The sequence below is a fragment of the Dendrobium catenatum genome, unplaced genomic scaffold (assembly GCF_001605985.2).
Source record: "Dendrobium catenatum unplaced genomic scaffold, ASM160598v2 fragScaff_scaffold_1179, whole genome shotgun sequence".
Classification (NCBI taxonomy): Eukaryota; Viridiplantae; Streptophyta; class Magnoliopsida; order Asparagales; family Orchidaceae; genus Dendrobium; species Dendrobium catenatum.
The window spans coordinates 679,279-699,274 of NW_021319641.1; the positions used below are offsets into that span (position 1 = coordinate 679,279).

Consider the following 19,996-nt stretch of genomic DNA (forward strand, 5'->3'; position numbering starts at 1 on the left):
TACAAAATAGACCTCTTTTGTGAATTTATTACTTCTCTTGAAGAAGAAAAGTGATAGCAATCATGTGCAAAACAACACTATGATAAATACTAAATTACATGAGCATCAAACCAACCAATTTATGTAATTTTTAAAATAATAATCAAATCATTTGAGATAATTTTTTTTATTACATCAAAAATTTTGAGTCAATTGATTTTTTTTTTGGGGGTGCAATACTATAACCAAGAATAAGTAATCCAATGTGAAGAGAATAGTTGGTCCCATAAATCACCCTCTCTATGCCATTTGGCCCTCAATTATCAGGTTAGTTAACACATCAACATCACCCTCACCTCCCTTCTTTAAGTGAGCAAGTTTTCACTTCCCACAACCAAAATAGAAAGACATTAGTATTAGACATAAATTTACCTAATTCATCACTACACTTTTTAGGAAAAATCAAAGCTATATATACAAAAGAAGGCAAAAATTATATATATAAATGTAGGTCATATAAGGCAATCAAAAGAAGAAGAATAACAACAAAAAACTTGCCCTGTTCTAAGTTAGAAGATCTTCCCTTCCTTCATAATCATCATCTTCTTAAACTCTTCAAAGTTGATCATCCCATCTCCATTCGTATCCACTTTCTTTATCATTTCCCTGCAAGCCTCAACCCTCTCCCCCTCTTTCAAACCCAAGGACTTGAGCACCAAGCTCAACTCCTCCATTGTTATCATGCCATCACCATTGCCGTCGAACACCGCAAACGCCTCCCGCAACTCACCATCCTCTTCGCCGTCCCCACCGCCTCTACTCGTTAGCCCCCACGACAAACTAAGCTCCTTGAACTCATTGAAGTCAATGAGACCATCATTGTTGGTATCCGCCTTCTCCATCATGCTTCTCACCTCATCTCCAGTGGCCGTGAGGCCGAGCCGCTTTAGGGACTCTACTAGCTCTACTTTAGAGATGAAGCCATCACCGTCAGAATCAAAGGTCGCAAAGACAGTTTCAAGATCACATTCTTCTCTCTTTTCGGTGGTATGCGTCGTAGATGAAGAGTTAGGGGGTTTGGGATGAGTAGAGAAGAGGAAGGAGTGGAGCCATGGGAGGAGCTTGGAGAGAGGGAAGAAGAGGATGCAGAGGGAGAGGAGGAAGAGGAGGAGGGCTGCAATGGCTTCCATGTAGAAGTTTAGATGGAAGAGGAATGAGAGGAGGTGGAGGGAATTAATGAGGAGAATGGCGTTGGTTTAAAGCCAAAAGGAGGAAGAGGATGAAGCGTGTTTGAAGAGACGTGGTGGGAAAGTGGGCCCGGGAAGACGAAGCCGCGTGAAAACTATAATAACGGTCTATTTTACATTTCTATTGATGCTTGCGTGGGCCCACCGCTCATGCTTATATTTTGAGTTTCAGTGGGGTTGGCCTAATATATATATATATATATATAATTTTAATTCGAATCATATGATTTTTAATTCAATTTTGAATTAAATATTTAAAAAATTTAAGTACTATTATTTTATAAATGTCTAAATAATATTGGTGTACAGTTGAAGCTAGGAAATGGCTTTGAGGTCATTTAATTTAGCGTTTTTTAATTAAAAAAATTAACATTTTTTTTCTTTAAAAAAATGGTGTACTAATATTCATGAAACAAAAACCTTTTTTGCATTTACAATGTCACATCAATAAATATATGAAATATATGTTGAATTTTATATTTATAAAGATAAATTTTGGAGTATAATGATAGGTGATGATTAAATGACAAAAAAAATATTAATAATAATATATTAATTCTTGACTTTATCGAGATAATTTTTTTTAAATTTATTCAATAAAAAAATTCTTAATAATAGCGGTGATAAAAAAAAAACACTATAATAATGAACTTTAAAAGATTTTTTTGTTATAAATATTATGAGTGCAATACAAATTCTAAGCGTTATAAAATTTTAAACGTTTTGCAAATTAAATTTTCTCAACATAGGGCGAATGATTTCAATTCCCTATAAGAGTAGAACCTTATTCATTCATATATATATAATTTATTTGTACTATGAATTTAATTAAATATAAGTTTGATATATAGCTTGTTATCAAATTATAAATACTTCTAAATACTTGTATTATTTTTAATTTTATTCTGAAAATATCAGAAGACATTATAATATTATTTTAAAATTATTAAATTTATACCTCATTCCAAATTTTTTGAGAGAGCGTTCCATCTAAAATTTGTTAAAATAATTCTGTATTAAATAAATATCCAATAAACACAGTTATTTATCAATGCAATTTTATCCTTCTTTATTTTCGAAAGGTATATATGTCACTCTTAATTAAATGATTTGCAATTATATTGATTTTTAAAGATAAAATATAATATATAACATTTACATTAAAATTAATTTTACATTTTTTTAATAAATAATAATAATAATATATATATAAGAGAGAGAAAGAGAGAGAGAGAGAGAATTTGAGTTGATTCAACAAATATTACAAGAAAGCCACGCTAGAATCCAAATTAGCTTGAATTTTTTTCCTACTACCAAGCATACTGATACAGAACATTTTTTAGGAGAGGTCCTCATTTGATGTTGAGTAGCTCTCCTTTATTAAAATTAGGACAGCAACCAGCACTGATAATGAAACCATCAGCAGAGCTTGCGCAATATTAGGTCTAGCTATGTCAGGGAAAAGAATGCTACCATATTTTACCACAGCACCACCACCAACAGAGCCAGCAACCAGCTTCCACAAGTAATCAACATCATCCTACACCATTTTTTAGGTCAAAAGATCACAGGAAGAAGAAAAAAGATTTCTAGATCACCTATTCTTTCTATCGAGATAAGTCGAGCATCCACCATTAGTTCCACCACTGTTCACAAAGCAGCTTTTTAGTACAAAAATTTTGATTTTTTAACTAAAAAATTGCTTTAAAAAGCAGTAAGAAAGCCGTCCCAAAGGAAGCCTTAATCATCGAGATATAATCCATTTTGGCCAATGGTCTCATGATTGTCTATTTGGATCTTGATGTAACTTCCCATGAGATCACCCATCCCAGCAGCGCTCTTGTATGATCATGCTTAACTTTGGAGTTTCTAAAAAAAATTCAACTATTACACTAAAAATCGTCCCGATGTTCAAGAGTTTTAGCTTATTTTTTCTTAAGGAAATTAACATGTACAATATATGAGAGAAGGTAATATGAAAGGCTGTGTGTACAATATGTAAGAGAAGGTAATAGTCTGGTAGGAATCACTACGTAAAAGGCTGTTTGTACGTGATAAAAATCAATTTATCTTAATTGAAATATAGCTCGCAACAACTACTGCTAGTCGTGCTTCAGAGCAGCACTGCTGCTTTGTGCCTGCTAGCATTGTTGCTCTGGACTGAAAGGTCGAGGGGTCCTGCTTAACAGTATTAGGAAAGAAAATATAAATTTCTTCAAGCAGAAAGGTAGATAAGATGGTTGGTTGATCCATTTTGAGTAGATTATGAAAAATCTTTTAACATGCAATCGCTAAGATCTGTGTACATTTGTTTCTGCAGAATTTATATCAAACACATTTCAAACAGCTTCTCAGCTTTTTTTTCAACTCCGATGTTTTTCCTCATCAACAAGCAATTATAGCAGCTGGATTCATCTTATTATTACCGTTTTATGAGCCAAGTAAGAAAACAAATTCCACCTACTGATTAATCTGATAAACTCCCAAAATCAACATTCTTTCCACATAAACCTCAGGTCCTCAACAAATCCCCCTTAGATCCAAAATCAACTTTTGCAACAATGCAGATAGGAATTGTTCCTCACCAGTCTTTCAGTCTTTTCGTCAAACAGTTAGCAAGCAGTCTTGTCTTGGTCTGTCTATCATTCTTAACGAACTTGTAAAGTTTTGTACGTTGGATCAACTTGCACTAACTATGAAAAATGTTACATATCTGCGCCTTAATTTCTATGTAAAGAGATCACATCTTAAACCCTAAACACTATGCAAATCTTACCGTTGGCCGACAAATTAGCGCGCTTGAGAATTTCTTCGCAAATTAACTTTCAAGTTGATATATTTTCAGCAATTAGAAATAAGAATCATACTCAAGTAATAAGAACGAATGATCTGCTCAAAAACTTATCCTTTTACCTTTTTCTCTAACAATTTTAATATCCTATCTCCAAACTTTTCATCAATAATCCACCTCTCTATCAGGCCACCAAAACCAATCCTCCTTGCTCAAACTAAGAACCCTTCTTAGCTTCTTCCTTTATTAGCTTAAGCCTCGCTTGATCCCAATTGCTTCTGGAATTCTAAACTTCTCCTCCATTAGGTTCAAGGGAACTCTTTTCCTACAATTAAAGAGGAACAAATTCCTCATAGTATTGCTGTTCATCTACAAACACACCTACTGCTACCACATTCCCATGCCATTCAAAAAGGAACATTGCATGGAACTTTGTTACTACTAACTTATTGTTATCAGGCTCTTGCAAGTTTCAACTTTGAGCGACAGGAAAATATTTTAATAGGTGAAGCGGGAGAATTTAAATAAAGCAAGAGAATAAAACGAGGAGTTAATATAAGTTACCGGGGGAAGAAAAACTTCATCCAATAGCTCGGCACCTTCGGCTTCCTCTGGTTGCTGATCGGAGTTCGAAGAAAAAAGGGCGAAATTCGGCATTCTCTTCCCAGCGCCGCCCCAAGAAAGGCGACTTGCGGCGGCGGTGCAGCTTCGCCTGGTAATCACAGAGAGTGGTCCTTCCTTCCCTTTCCGGGGAGGTGGAGAGAGTGCACAGCACAGGGAGGTGGAACGGCCAACGATCGCACTGATCGCCGTCGCCATTTCCTTTGTTTTTTTAGCCCTCTTCTTGGCAAAGAACCCTAATGCTGCTACTGCCAGTTATAATAATAATTATTATAAAATGGATTTACATAACAATTTTAATTTTTTTATATATAATTTGAATTTATATTTATTTATTAAATATTTATTAACAGCTTTTTAATTTAATAATATTAAGCATTAATGCCGATTTAACTTAATAAATTTTTAGTTCTATCTTTTAATTCCTTGATTGAATATTGATAATTTTAATTAATATATTTTGATTAATCATTAATTAAAAATTTATAAAATTTAAATATTATATAAATAAATATAAAAATTGAAATGTCAGATATAAAAATATAAAACTTATGTGGCAGGCATGCAAGACCCCAAAGAGAAATTATTTTGTGCAGAGACTAGACTCAGAACGTTGTCTGGAAACCAATCAAAATATATCACATCAACAGTACTGAGCCGCAGTACCAAGCAATACCGAGCCGTGGTACCGAGTGAAGAGGTGATGTTGCCCATTCTGGTTGGTCTTCAAACGGCGTTCGACGTCCGCACTATACCAAATGAAACCTTAATGCACAAAAAAAAGCATATCATTAACATCAGATACACGATTGCAATATTCCTAAGCATGATACTATTGTACAGATAACATACGCAAAACTCGAATCCACTTTTGTAAATACGGAAAGCACACCAGCAGCTACCTGATACAGGCAAGTCAGCTTCGGGCTACTTTATTCATCAAAAGGTATCAAGCTCTATGCATCCTTTCAAACATTCATAAACAAGTTTTCAGACTTACAAGAAGAACATAGCTTCATTTATTATAAAAAAAAAAAGAAGCTTCATTTATTATCAATGGTGCTAAGCAAAAGATCAGAGCTTTGAGGGAGACGAATACCATCCCCATTGATCCTCTGAGACATACTGAGTCACCTGCTTCACGCTCAAATAATTATCAAATCCCCTGTGAAAGAAAGCACAAGGAATTCATGTTGGAGAACTATCAATGGATCTGTGATTTTCATCAATTGATTTATGTACTCACCATTGACCAAGTTCGCGACCAAAGCCACTGCGTTTTGTTCCTCCCCATGGAGCTTGGCAGAAGGTGGGCTGTGAACAGTTTATCCAGATGATCCCAGCTTGAATCGCCTGTAGACCAGTCAAGACAGATTTTAGGGCTTAGGTTAAGGGGTTGTTTGGCTACAACTAGGATTTAACTGTAGTAAGACTTACTAAGGCTTCATTTAGGGGAGCTTTCAAATTGCTGCTTAAAGCAATTTTTTAAATTTTTGTACTCGAAAACCGCTTCAAGCAGCAGTAAGAAAGACGTCTCAAAGGAAGCTCAAATCCTACAAGTCCACATTTTGGCTTTGTTTGAGACGGCTTTTTTATTGCTTATTAAAATAATTTTTTAGTTTAAAAATTAAAATTTTTATACTAGAAAGCTGCTTTAAGAAACAATAATAAAGCCGTCCCAAACGAAGGCTTAGTAAAATTTGGTAGGATTAAAATCTGAAATTTTTTTGGCATGATGATTTTAAATCTTAGGACGTTGCTAACTAAAAGAAAAAAACAGGGAAAAGATTATATTTTTTCTTTTTTTGAGCAAACAACCCTTGTTTCTGGCTTGCCTTTCCTACCAATGGGAAAATAGCTACCTAGTTTTTGTTGAAAACAAAAACTTAATTTTTTCTGAATTATTTTCCTGCCACAAAAGTAGAAAGCAAAGTAAAAAAAAATAAATGAGGGATTCCTTGTTCTGGAATTAGTTAGGACGTTGCTATCTATTAGTTTTAAAATTGTGCAACTGGGGAGAAATGAAGCTAAAACATAAGAACCCATTTTAGGCTTCGTTTGGGACGACTTTTTTACTGCTTCTTGAAGCACTTTACTAGTATAAAAATTGCTTCTTGAAGCAACTTTTTAGTATAAAAATTAAATTTTTATACGAGAAAGCTGCTTCAAGAAGCAGTAAAAAAGCCTTCCCAAACAAAGCATTAATCTAGCCGCTGAATTAAGTGAACGAATGTAAAACATTAGAGGAATGATTGAACATTAGGTACCTCAGCAATGCGATTACACCGCTCTAGGTCCTTTGATATCACCGCACCAGCTAGCCCATATCTGAAATAATGAAAAGGCGCGTTAAAAAACTCACTAAACAGAGTTCAGAAATTTTGATAATGTCTGAGAAGACAATACAAAAAGCACTTACTGGCTATCATTTGCTAGTTCTATAGCCTCTTCTTCTGTTCTAAATGTTTTGACACACAGTACTGGCCCAAAGACCTCCTCTCTCCAAATTTGCATGGAAGTATTTACGTCACGTATGACTGTTGGTTCGATGAAATACCCTTTCTCTAAGTGCTGCCATTTGAGAACATTAGTTTTGCTGCAGAAATGCCAAAAAAATGTGCCTTTCAATGACTGACAAGAAAACCAACCTTTGGACGGCTACCACCAAAAAGTATAGTTGCACCTTCACTTCTTGCCGTTGAAATAAATTTCTTTATCTTCTCATACTGAAATAAAACCAAAATCATTTCCAACCTGTATATTTTTCAACACTGGTAGATGGAAACCTAGGCTTTGTTTGAGACGGTTTTTTTGAAGCAGCTCTTTAGTATAATTAAAATTTTGCACTACAAAAGTTGCTTCAATAAGCAGTAAAAAAGCCGCCCCAAATGAAGCCCTAGTCTACATCCATCCAAAATATGAACGGTTAAAAGAACGATGCCTTCCAACTCTAGGTCAACATTTCGATGAACTAGAGAGTTATTGGTATCAAAATGAAATTTAAAAATATATCTGTAGAGTGTAAATAGTCATAATTTCACCAATACTAATTGGCTCACATAAAAATCATGACTAATTTTCTTAAAAATAAAATAGAAGGATAACAGTCTACATATGGAAAATGACTGAAAGGTAATTTCTCTTATCTTCACAATTCCATTGGAGTAAATATCATACCTGCCCTTCACTAACAACGGGGCCAAGTCTGCAACCTTCTTCTAGTGGATCTGACACTTTAATGTTTTTTACCCAAGCAACAAGTCTATCTAGAAACTCTCCTGCAATGCTTTCCTGAAACAGAACATAAATAGCAAACATGACCCAGAAATAATACGAAGAGCATTTTAAAATGAGCATGACTTAAATATAGTTTCTGATATATTATTTCCTGAATGCTGAGAAGGGTATAAAATTTGAAGAAATTTGGCAACAAGACTATATTGTACTTGGGATTCATAATAGTAAAGCAATGTTTGCATCCAAATGTTCTAGTTGAAGGATAACTACTTATTATCCAGGAGAGGAAGAGGCTTTAAAAAAGTACATTTTGAAAGTGCTGTTATCTTTCGCATGAGTTAGAGCTCTAGTTATATACATCTTTGAAGTACTTGCACTCAACAGTCTTGGAGTCGAACACCATAATAAAGCATTCCGCTTTTATGAAAAATTGGAATATATCATAGAAACTCTAAAACTTGGCTTGGGCACATTTCAAATACTAAGTCTACATTAATCATGTAATTTTAATTTCCAAAGCCAATATACTTACTATATTCAGTTCTAATGTTCAGCCAATATACTTACTATATTCAGTTCTAATGTTCCTTCTAAGACAGCTTATTTATTGAGCTCATACCCCAACAAGAGATCAAAGTTTTGGTCCAGTTGATGTTAACAATACAGGTTTTGATAAAATTAAATTAGTTTAGCGTTAACCTCCCACATCAGAGCAAATTAAAATAAATATATAACAAAAAAATACATGCTCAAATCCTGCATAAATCCTATCTGTATCCGCCGCCTACAATACCCATGCCCTGCAATTTGGCGTTGAACCGTCTCTTCACGCTTGCCTCAAGCTTACCTGCTTTCGTTGTTAAAATGACGGCAAATGCCTTCGGCTTCTTTACTTCCCCGTTCGAACACACAAATCTCCCATTCGAAACCTCAGTCGCACAGCCCATCAGCTTCAGGCTCTTGATCATATCCCTTCTTCGATCCTTTGCCGACCCAGTTGTGCCGATCCCATATCCATCCCCTTCCTCTCTTTCCCTGACTTCTACCTGTCGACCCAGCTCCCACTTCCAAACCCAACCTTCAGCCTCCGCTTCCGAGCTCAACCAGACAACTTGATCGAGTCCTTTAAGCCTCGATCCAACTCGCAAGACCTGACACGATAGTTTCATCTCTACCTCCGACCCAATCAACCGAAGCTAGTGTCGAACTCCACCATATACTCGACCGACTTCCAACCCCACGTCGACCAAGCAGAATCTCCACTGCAAGGCCCAACCCTTCCTCACATCCTTAATCACATATCAGCACTCATTGTGTCTAGACTCCATATAATCGAAGTCGCGCCTCTACCGATCCATATGCTGTTACAGCTTACCTCACAACATCACAGCCTGATTGTTCCCTCCCTATTTGTCCACAAGCAGCCAAACCAACCGCAAGCTCCGGATCCCACACCCAGCTCAAATCCCAACCTCCGAACCCTACACGTCGGAGCCGCGCCTCATCCGACCTTCTTCCTCTGATCCTCCTACCCTCAACCCACTTCTTCATACCTCCTATACACATGAGCTAAGCTCCAAATCAACTCCATCTCACCACCTCCTCTCTATTCTAGCCAAATCAACTCCACCTCACCTCATGTCCACTAGGATCCTAAGGCTTGGGAGCGTCAAACACACATAAAATGTCTTGAAAATCCAGGGATTTCCTAGGTTTTTGAGAGATTTACCTAGCCGAGTTGTCAAAGTGCCAACCACTATCCACTTGCTTTCTCAAAAGTCGAGAAAGCCGTAGGGATAAAATAGCAAACCATTGTCCAACCTCCTCCGGAAGTTGACTTCAGCATCAAGAAGTCGCCGAAGATGATGGAGGGGGGAGAAGATCGCTTCCCCATATACTACAGACGCTGACTTTGCTGTCTTGAATGCTTATGGAGGTTGTTTTTCTACCTTGAGCTCATCAGAGTGGATATAAAGGGGCGAGGAAGCTTTGCCTACGCAAGTCTTCCGTCTAGCTCTGGCAGACTAACGAAATCAGACCCAATGCGCAGTCCCTATCACGGGAAGAGTCATTCGAACCACCTGGATGTCGCACGTGGACATTCGGTTCAGTTCCAAATCCTGCACGCGTGATGCCCTAGCCGCTCCTCCCTCTCAGCTCGGCTTAGATGCTAAGTTTGACTCCCATGTATGGGTAACTAAGAACTTTGGCTTGATGGAATGACGCAGGGTTGAATCCCTTTGTCTTCCTCTCGAAGGTACACACACAGGAAATGGGAGCTGAATGGAATCATACACGAGTGGATCGACTTGTTGGACTTCGATCCTTTTATTTCGGCTGGATGGAGCGCACATAGGAGATGATCTCCCTCTCGCTGTCTCTGGATTGTAGATGAATGAAAAAGGCATAAGAACGTCCGTATCTCTCTCGATTCGGAGGAAGACACGAAAACAGGTAAGGTCGACTAGTTGAAACTCCCCCTCCCGCTCTTCTCTATACGCGAAATCAAGGGACTACTCGCGGATCTACCGCGTTATCCTTGTTATAGCCGCGCAAATCAGGGAGAAAAGGTGGGTAAACAATGGCTCTTTGAATTTCAGCCGCTCGATCCCAATTCCTGATTTGGGAAATGATTAAGATTGGCTAGAAAGTCAAACTGAACCCATTTGGAATGAAGTTGAACATGGATTGGGTTAATTGGGCTGAAATTGAGCGCAAATCAGATTCGATCCGAATCGATTTGGGTCAATTTAGGTCTAAATGGGTCTGATCGAGCTAATTTTGCAAAATTGGACTCAAATCGACGACAAATTTAGTTCGACGAGGCTTAATTGGGTTCAATCCGGACCAATTTTGGGTCGATTCAATCGATTTGAGTTTAATTTGATTTAATTAAGGTCCGATTTTAGTTAATTTGTGTTCAATGATGCTTAATTGAGTCGATCGAGCGCGATCGAGCCTAGTCAGGCTTGAATCGGGTTGATCGGGGTCAGGTCAATGCAAAAAAAAAAACACGTCAACAGGCCTAATTTTGCAAGCTTTGTTATGTTATTACTAGAAAACATGTACATGTACATATCTATTATCATAGCAAAAAAAAAGTTCATTTGCAAGCTGTAGCCCATATTATTGAAGCCATGAAGGAGGTGCATTTGCAATATCCTGTGTTGGAAAATTTTTGTTATCCTCAAACGAATTGCATACTTTATGATTGAATACGACATAAGAATAATGATATATTACCCCGAAGGATAAAAATATCATTTCTTGATGGACTCAATGATAAAATTTACAATTTTAACAGAAATTCCCTCATTCGATATTTTGGTCTAATGGGGTTTATTTATTTCTGGGGTATAGACATCCCATAGGGGCAAGCCTCTATGGTTAATTACATCCCAAGCTTTGATGCTTGAAAAAACTTTTGATTAAACTAGTGATTTTCTTTCTTTTCTGAAGTCATTTAGATATTGACTAAATTTGATTTTTGAAATCCATTAAAATCTTATTTAAAGGTTTTGGCCTTTAGGAATTTCAAGGAAGAGATGAGATTAGAATTTGAAATGAGAGCCAAAGAGGTGAAGTAGGAGCACTTGATTCTGAGGGAAACTCAGAGGTGCTCAAACTATCTTGTGTTGGGCTTTATATTTTTTAATTCTAATTTTGTTTAAGTTAATCATTTTGATTAAAAAGTTGGGGCTTAAATTCCAACAACATATATTGAAGGAATTGTTCGGAAGGTGAGGGCATATAGGGTGATTTGAAATCAACCAGCACTTCATATCTTAAAACTAAGGTAAGTACTACTGAGAGGTAATGCCTCGAACATAAGTCTAACGGAATGCAAAAGGACTTATAAGCTACACCTCACATGAGGCATAGCCTTCCCGACTTCTGGATTTACCATTCTGCCTGGAAAGAACTACCAGCTAAACCCACATAATCAATTTTAAAATAATGTTGTCCGGTCTAAATGCAAATGTAAAGTGGAATGTTATTTTGTTTAGGAAGGTAGGGCTTATAACTTGGCTTTGAGGCCAAGATGCCTAACTATGTAGGGCATGTAGAATACAGATTCACAAATGTCACAAATGCAGTTTTTTTATTATCTAGTCCTTAAGTGAGGGTTTTTCTACATGAGACACTTTTGGTGGCTATGCATGGTCAATTTAAATTTTTTGAAAAACTTGGCTCCTTGAAAGGGAGCCATGCAATTTTCTTTTATTAAAAGAAAATCATGGAGCCTAAATTAATTTTTAGATTGATTACATTTTAAAGGGTAAAAATTTTGTCCTAAGAACCTACCACATCAAACAGTGCAGGCCACACCCAAATAAACAAGAGAAGAAACCTAGGAAAGATATGTTGTTCTACAGTAAACAAACAACGCATGCTGTATATAAATCAAAATAGAAGTATAAGTAGTGTCACAGTTATTACAAACAGTTTTGGCAGCTGAGTTTCCTGCCATTATACAACCCAGTTAATATATCACATACTCTACTTGTGGGGGATATTCAAGCTTTAACTTTCAAATAGATCTTTGGGCTTCATCTCCAAAGAAGTACATCTTTCCTCGATCCATCATTTCCTTCTAGTCCAAACCCCACAAGTTTTACATCATATATCTAATCAAATACATGATATGAAATGAAAAAGACTCAAGTCTGCAAAACATAGTTAAAAAACAGTTTATATGATAATCACATAACATCCTAAAATTGGCCTAGCACTTAGAGTGTTAAGCATCTGTTTCTACCCTATTGGCCATGCCTCTTGGGGGATTTTAAGCAGCACCTGCAAGCAAACAGTATTAGAATAATCATGGCTTATTTATTTACCCGCTTCTTGGACATGGCCACCTGCACAAAAAAGTATGTATATGTTTCTATACTAACCACTTAAGAGCAAATGCTCACAACGCAGACAATCCAACAGGGCATTCACACCAAATCATCAATCACATGTGCACAGAAAGAAAAATCCTAATCCTAGCATGCCTAAGGGGCTGTGCACCTAGGTGTGTGAGGCTTGTGAGGTATGTCACACTAAGGGTCATTCTCTTAGGATTTGGATCTAAGGAAGAGGTGTCCAACATGTAACTTTTGAGCTAAATGTTGGAAAAATCCTCCCCTAGCTTTTGGAGCTAGAAGAAGAAAGGGGATTTCTTTTAGCTTTGAGGCTAAAGAAGGGGGAAGAAAGAGAGTCCAACATATAGCTTTTGGGCTATATGTTGAAGAATTCTTCTTAGCTTTTGAAGCTAAGAAATAGGAATCCAACATTAAACTTTTGGGCTAAATGTTGGAGAACTCTCTCTAGCTTTTGGAGCTAAAGAGAGGGAAAATCTCCTATGACTTGGAAGTTGGAGGAGAGTTGAGGGAATATGCAACTTATGGGTTGCAAATTCATGAATGTCTTTGAACACTTTGATGTTCAAAGAGATGGTTGCACCCTTCCAACTTGAGTTTGGAAGGATGGATGGAGATAAGACTTTGAATCCTATGTTTAGGATGAAACTATTTGTTGCTTTCGGTTCAATAAATAGGTTGATTTAGAACAAGATCGAATCACTCAACATGGGTTGAGTGAAAGAGAGCTTCATACAACTTTTGAGTTATAGGAATGTGAAAATTTCTCTACAATTTTGGGATTTGTAGAGAAGAAAGAGGGGATAAAATGCAACTTGAAAGTTGCAAGGTGGAAAGATTTCTTTGAACATTTTAGTATTCAAAAAGAAAGGGACATTCACCCCTCTAACTTGAGTTTGTGGGGTGAGAAGGATCTCTTCAATTCCTTTTGAGTTGTAGAAGGAAAAAAGAAGGTGCAACTTATGGGTTACAAACTTCTGAATGCCCTTTGAACATTTGGTGTTCCGAGGGATACACTCTCCTAACTTGGGTTTAAGAGAGTAAAATGGAAGAGAATAAGATGCAACTTGGGTTGCAAACTCTTGAAAGTTCTTTGAGCATTTAATCATTCAAAGAAGAAAGTACACTCTTCTAATTCAAGTTAGAAGAATGAGAGCACCTTCCTACAATATTTGAATTATAGAAAGGGAGAAAAGGACGTGCAACTAATGAGTCGCAAACCCATGAATGCTCCTAGAACATTTGATGTTCAAAGAAAAATATTCATTTGCCTAATTTGAAGCTAGGCAAATGAAGAGGAATTTAGAGGTTTCCTACAATTTAGGCTTGTAGGAAAAGAAGTGGTCCAAAGTGCAACCTAGGGATTACAAATTGGAGTTCCTTTGACTGTTGTGTGTCCAAAGAAGAGGTTCATTCCTCCAATTTGAGTTGGAGGAGAAGAGAAGAAGGGATGCAACTTGGAAGTTACAACCCTATGAACATTCTTTGAACATTTGATGTTCAAGAGGGAGATGTACATTCTCAAAATTTGGATTAAGAGAATGAAAATATCTTCCTACAATCTTTGAGTTGTAGAAAGAGGTGAAGGGATACACAACCTATAGGTTGCATATGAGAGGGTAAATCATTGAACCATATGTTCAATGTGTGTAACCATTTACCAAATGTGTGTCAGGCAAATGAGGGAAGAGGTGTGCAACTTGGGGGTTATAAGCTTATGATCATTCCTTGAACATTTTGTGTTCAAAGAGAAGTGTATATTCTCCTAATTTTGAGTCTTAAGAGAATGAGATGGTTTCCTACAACTTTTGGATTGTAAAAAGGGGGTGGGGGGGGGTGGGGGGTATGATGTGCAACTTATAGGTTGCAAGTTAGAGGAATCTCTTTGAGCATTTAGTGTTCAAAGGGAATGACATACATTCACTTAATTTAGGCTAAGTGAATGAGGAGATTTTCTACACTTTTTGTTTGGTAGAATAAGGAGAGAATGTGCAATATAGGGGTTACACATTCATGAAAATCCTTTGAACATTTGATGCTCAAAAGGAGATGTTCACTTGCCTAATATGTACCTAAGAAAATGAAAGGGAAGAGCTCAAGGTTTGATCTCAAGCTCTAGTGCTTTACAACATGATGTATCTAGGATTTTGAGAAAATCCACGATATAAAGCATGAGGAGGATTAAGTATTCTCCTATAGTTTTAAGTTGTAAGAAAAGGGGAATTAGGATTTGAATCCTAAGACTAAGAGATCATTCATTGGTTTTGTGTTCCAACGAATAAATAATTTGATAAACTCCCTACAACTTTGGGTTTGAAGGAGGGATATGTAACTTGAGAGTTATAAAACTTCATGAATGCTCTTTGAATATTTGGTATTCAAAGAGAGATGATCATTCACTTAATTTAGATTAAGTGAATGAAGAAGAAAGACTAGGATTTAGGTCTTAATTCACTTAATTTAGATTAAGTGAATGAAGAAGAAAGACTAGGATTTAGGTCTTAAGTCTAAGCGGGATGTTCAATTGTTAAACTTAGTTTCAAACAAATTGAAAGAAAAAACTTAGAGTTTGTTCCTAAGTTCGATAACCCCATGTAATAGTAAGTAAAAGTTTGGGGAAGCTTCAAATTACTATACATGAAGGGAGAAGTGACATTTGTTTGCTGACTTTGTGTTTCAACAAGTAAAGAAGGGGAAAGAACCTAGGATTTGATCCTAAAGCTAAATGACTCATGCAATGATATGTTTAAAAGCTCGAGGAGCCTTAGAATATCTCGCATGAGAAGAGATTTGTTGGTTTTATGTTCCAACAAAAGGATGGATGGCTTAGAATCTAGTTCCAAGCTATAATGACTCACATGAAGGAAGAGCATTTAGAGCCTTGGAGGGGCTCCAAATACCACACATGAGGGAAGTGTTGGTTGGTTTTATGCTCCAACAAACAAGGTGGGAGAACTTGGAAGTTGATTCCAAGTTTGAAAGAATTTATACAATGACATGTTTGAAGCTTGGAGGTGCTCTAAATGTCATACATAAGAGATGCAATTTGTAGTTTTGGAACTACAAATCGAGAGGCAATCATCAAGTTGTGCACTCAGTGATGCAAGATCATCTACCTGTGTAGCTTGGGCAAATGACATAGGCTAAGATTAGAATCCTAAGCCTAAGGGGGGTATTTATTTGTTGATCTTTGTGTTTCAAACGAATGAAAGAGAGAGCTTAGAATTTGGAATCTTCATATGATGATGTGTTTGAATTTTGAAGAATTCCAAATCTTCATATATAAGAGGAGAGAGACATGTTCATTTGCCGATTTTGTGTTATTAGCAAATGAAAGGGGGATTCAGGATTTGTTCCTAAAGCCTTTATGATTCATGTGATTGAACATTTCGAGCTTGGAGATGCTCCAAAATGTCACACATGGAAGTAATGTTTGTTGGTTAGGCGCTCTAACAAGCAAACAAAGAGGGCTTGAAAGTTTGTCTTCAAGCTCAAGTGATCCATATAATGGGTATTTGGAGCTTAGAGAGGCTCCAAAATGTTCCATATGGAGGTACATATGTTTGTTGATTTTTTGTTTCAACAAATGTTGTAGGAAGACTTATAATTTAATTCCAAGCTAAAAGTTATTATGTCATGATAGCTTCTCAAAGTCATGGAGGGTGCTTCAGATTATCATGCATGAAGGGCGATGGACAAATGTTTGTTGATTTTGTATCAACAAACAAAATGCCACGAATTTTGAATCTTGGTCCTAAGTCAAAATGATTCATGCAATAAAGTGTTTGGAGCCTGGAGGTGCTCCAAACTATCATGCATGGGGAAGGGAAGGCTCTACTAGAGAACTCCATATGCATGGAAACAATCTCTAAATCAATTTTGACATGATTTAAGAGGTTTGATAGGATGGACTTGCTCCTACGACCCTCCTTTTTTGGAAAGATGACACATGGCGTCATCTAAGGAACCTAAAGACAGGATGGAATCGTCAGTGGAATTCCTATGGATAGGTTCTAAGAATTAGTTTGCTATAGTCTAGAAAAGACCTAAGGGTGAAGGCTTTTGATTTATCTTTTCGAAAGCTTCACCATGTGTCTATGTTATGTGTTGATGCCCTTGACCCGTCAACTTACAAACTACACTAAACATGTCTAACCAACTCCAATATGCGATGGGGTGTAATTTATAAACTCCTTGAAGTCATAGAACACTCCATCTTTGCTTTGCAAGCATCCATGAGTTTGGTAGACACATTTATGATTTTGCAAATTGTAGGCGTACAAGGACCAAGCCATTGACATAAAGCGAGTATTCAAATAGGCAATATACTCAAACAAGCTTAATTTTAACATTAGGAAATGAAAGCGTGTAAAAAGAGAAATTTTCGCTTTGCCACCCTAAATTTAGAGGAGTTTCCAATCAATTTATTAATTATAGGAATTGCAACATGAATAAAAAAACTCATGGACAATCCCACAGCTTCATAAGACCAATTGAAATACATGCTTGAACATCTAACAAATTTAGATGAGATGGTGGATGTCATGGCAGTATAAACCTATCACATGCATGTGCTAATTTTGTTGTAACATACAAGATTTAGGGATCTAATAATGCATGCCACACTTAGAGAAGGGACTCTACGCTTCAACACTTCATTCGACATCAAATGAGCTACTAAACCTATAGTTTGATAATAGGTAAGGGCACTAGACATAACATGAAAGATATAGCATAAAAAATAGAGACATTGAACACTAATTTGATGCCCCATCGCCATGCCACCATCCTTTTAGCTCTCACATGAGAGCAAATAATGGGAAATCACTTGATTCCCATGATTTAAACAAGTGGACAACAAAGATAGGATTTTGGAAGAGCAAAAAAATGAAGTTTTCTAAGGACCTAAGGCATGGGGATGTCAACCACACATCAACGGCTAAGGGCCTTAGGGCTTTTCCTAAGTTTTAGTGTTTTACCTCACCCGGGTTGTCCTAGCGCTCCAATCCAAGCTCTGGATCGCTGTCCAAGCCGCTCCGAGGGAAGAAGACCGCTGTCCAAGCTGCTCCGGACGCCGTCGGCGCTGTCCAAGGTGCTCCGAGTGCCTCTTTTGCTGTCCAAGGTGCTCCCAAGGGAAGAAGACTGCTATTTGGAAAATTTTGGAGGCTCCACTTGCTGTTTGGGAACTTCCAACAGCCTCCAAAACGCCACGAACTCGCCGGAGTTGAAGAAGGAAAGGTAGAAACCTCCCTCCGGAAAGAAAGAAGCACAAATCCTGACCTGGATGAAGTCGAGGTCTCCGGGCCGGACGAGCTCACGGATAGGAGCCTGCGGCTTCGGGAGATTCAGCGAGTGGAGGAAAGAATCTCTAGGAAGCTCGGCTAAAGGAACTTTTATTTGGTCCAGTGAACGTACGCTCCTCTACGTTCGGCCACCAATATTCTAGTGCCACGTAGCATGAAGAAAATCGCAGACCCGACCCGATGAATTTTGGGTTGTCGCACGTGCGTTTTTTAAATCCTTGACAACCCGACCAGCATCCCATCACGCTTTGGATATATTTCAAATATTTATCAACCCTGTAGATTTTCATTTGGATTTACTAGAATCAAAGGAGAATCGACTTCCTGTAACTATTCATTTCCTTCGTAGTTCGCAAGCACTTCTCGTTATTTTGAAGCAAATTTCCAGTCGAAAACCTCCACATATATAATGCCAGAGGTTAGAAATTGTTGCCGAAGAACTTTCCTTCTTGTTATATAGTTTATCTCGTTTATAAAATAAAAAAAAAACGTATGTTTAGGGTTATAGTTAACTTAGTACCGTTCTGTTTTAGTATAAAAAATTGAATGTACATTGTGAGGACGTTTCAAATCAATTATTTTGGTAGTTTGCCGTAATGCTCGGTACTAATCGGTATTCGGTGCTGATCGATGTTCCTCGGTACCACTCGGTTCACGTCAGTACAGGGGATTTTTCAGAGAAAATGCTCAGTATTTACAATAAATATTTGAGTATTTCATTATAATATAATGTTCTTTGCTGCTCGGTATTGGTTGGTAAAATGTTTTTTTTAGGACTAATACTCGGTTTTTACACTAAATATATGAGTATTTTATATATAATATATTGTTATATGATGTAATTGGTATAACTAGGTACACTCGGTACAACTCGGTACACTTCAGTACAACGCTTTTTTCATTATAATAAAATGCTCATATATTTATTGTAAATACCGAGCATTTGCTCTGAAAAATCCCCTGTACCGATGTGTACCAAGCGGTACCTAAGAACATCGATCAGCACCGAATACCGATTAGTACCGAGCATTACGGTAAACTACCAAAATAATTGATTTGAAAAGTCCTTACAGTGTACATTCAGTTTTTTATACTAAAACAAAACGGTACTAAGTTAACCCTAACCCTAAACATACGTTTTTTTATTTTTAAACGAGATAAACTATATAACAAGAAGGAAAGTTCTTCGGCAACAATTTCTAACCTCTGGCATTATATCTGTGGAGGTTTTCGATCGGAAATTTGCTTCAAAATAATGGGAAGTGCTTGCGAACTACGAAGAAAATGAATAGTTACAGGAAGTCGATTAGCCTTTGATTCTAGTAAATCCAAATGAAAATCTACAGGGTTGATAAATATTTGAAATATATCCAAAGCGTGATGGGATGCTGGTCGGGTTGTCAAGGATTTAAAAAACGCATGTGCGGCAACCCAAAATTCACCGGGTCGGGTCCGCGATTTTCTTCATGCTACGTGGCGCTAGAACATTGGTGGCCGAACGTAGAGGAGCGTACGTTCACTCGACCAAATAAAAGTTCCCACACAGCAGAGTGCCGCCCCAGCCATCCCATCGTTGCCTCGTTTCGTGAAACGAGAGAAAAATTTACTCGAGTTGATTTTCTGCCCAATTGATGTGAAATTGGGTGAAATTTCAAGCAAAATCTCAGCCCTAGATCCCACATTTTGGTTTTGAGACTCAATCTAGCCCAAATTGGCTAATTTGGGGTGAAATTGAGTTCAAATCGAACTCGACTTGGATCGATTTGGGTCCGATCGAGTTAATTTCATGAAATTAAACTCAAATCAGTGTAGAATTGGGCTCGACGACGCTTGACGGGGTTTGATTTGATTTGATTCGATTTAAATTTAATTAAATTAAATTTAATTAAATTAAATTAAGGCTTAATTTGGGTCCATTTTGCCTAGACGACAATCGATTGGGTCGATCGA

General features: G+C 37.2%; 3 protein-coding genes across 3 annotated transcripts in view; all 3 read right to left on the reverse strand.

Annotated features, from left to right (window-relative positions):
- Positions 1-379: 379 nt before the first annotated feature.
- On the reverse strand, positions 380-1,239 carry LOC110095101 (calmodulin-like protein 7). The gene has a single exon (XM_020820496.2). The coding sequence runs from the start codon at positions 1,167-1,169 to the stop codon at positions 549-551; it is 621 nt and encodes a 206-aa protein (XP_020676155.2). The 5' UTR covers positions 1,170-1,239; the 3' UTR covers positions 380-548.
- A 1,218-nt stretch (positions 1,240-2,457) lies between these two features.
- LOC110095086 lies at positions 2,458-4,894 on the reverse strand. The gene is made up of 2 exons (XM_020820467.2): positions 4,582-4,894; positions 2,458-2,766 (listed from the first exon to the last, which is right to left on the reverse strand). Exons 1-2 carry the CDS (start codon positions 4,834-4,836, stop codon positions 2,566-2,568), a joined length of 456 nt encoding a protein of 151 aa, XP_020676126.1. The 5' UTR covers positions 4,837-4,894; the 3' UTR covers positions 2,458-2,565.
- A 593-nt stretch (positions 4,895-5,487) lies between these two features.
- The window catches only part of LOC110095088 (betaine aldehyde dehydrogenase 1, chloroplastic), a 49,927-nt gene continuing 35,418 nt past the window's right edge, over positions 5,488-19,996 (reverse strand). The window contains exons 10-15 of the mRNA XM_020820470.2: positions 7,816-7,929; positions 7,287-7,364; positions 7,058-7,209; positions 6,906-6,966; positions 5,885-5,991; positions 5,488-5,803 (exon numbers count right to left, since the gene is read on the reverse strand). Coding sequence (XP_020676129.1) covers positions 5,713-5,803; positions 5,885-5,991; positions 6,906-6,966; positions 7,058-7,209; positions 7,287-7,364; positions 7,816-7,929 — 603 coding nt within the window. The 3' untranslated portion in view covers positions 5,488-5,712. The remainder of the gene's footprint in view (positions 5,804-5,884; positions 5,992-6,905; positions 6,967-7,057; positions 7,210-7,286; positions 7,365-7,815; positions 7,930-19,996) is intronic.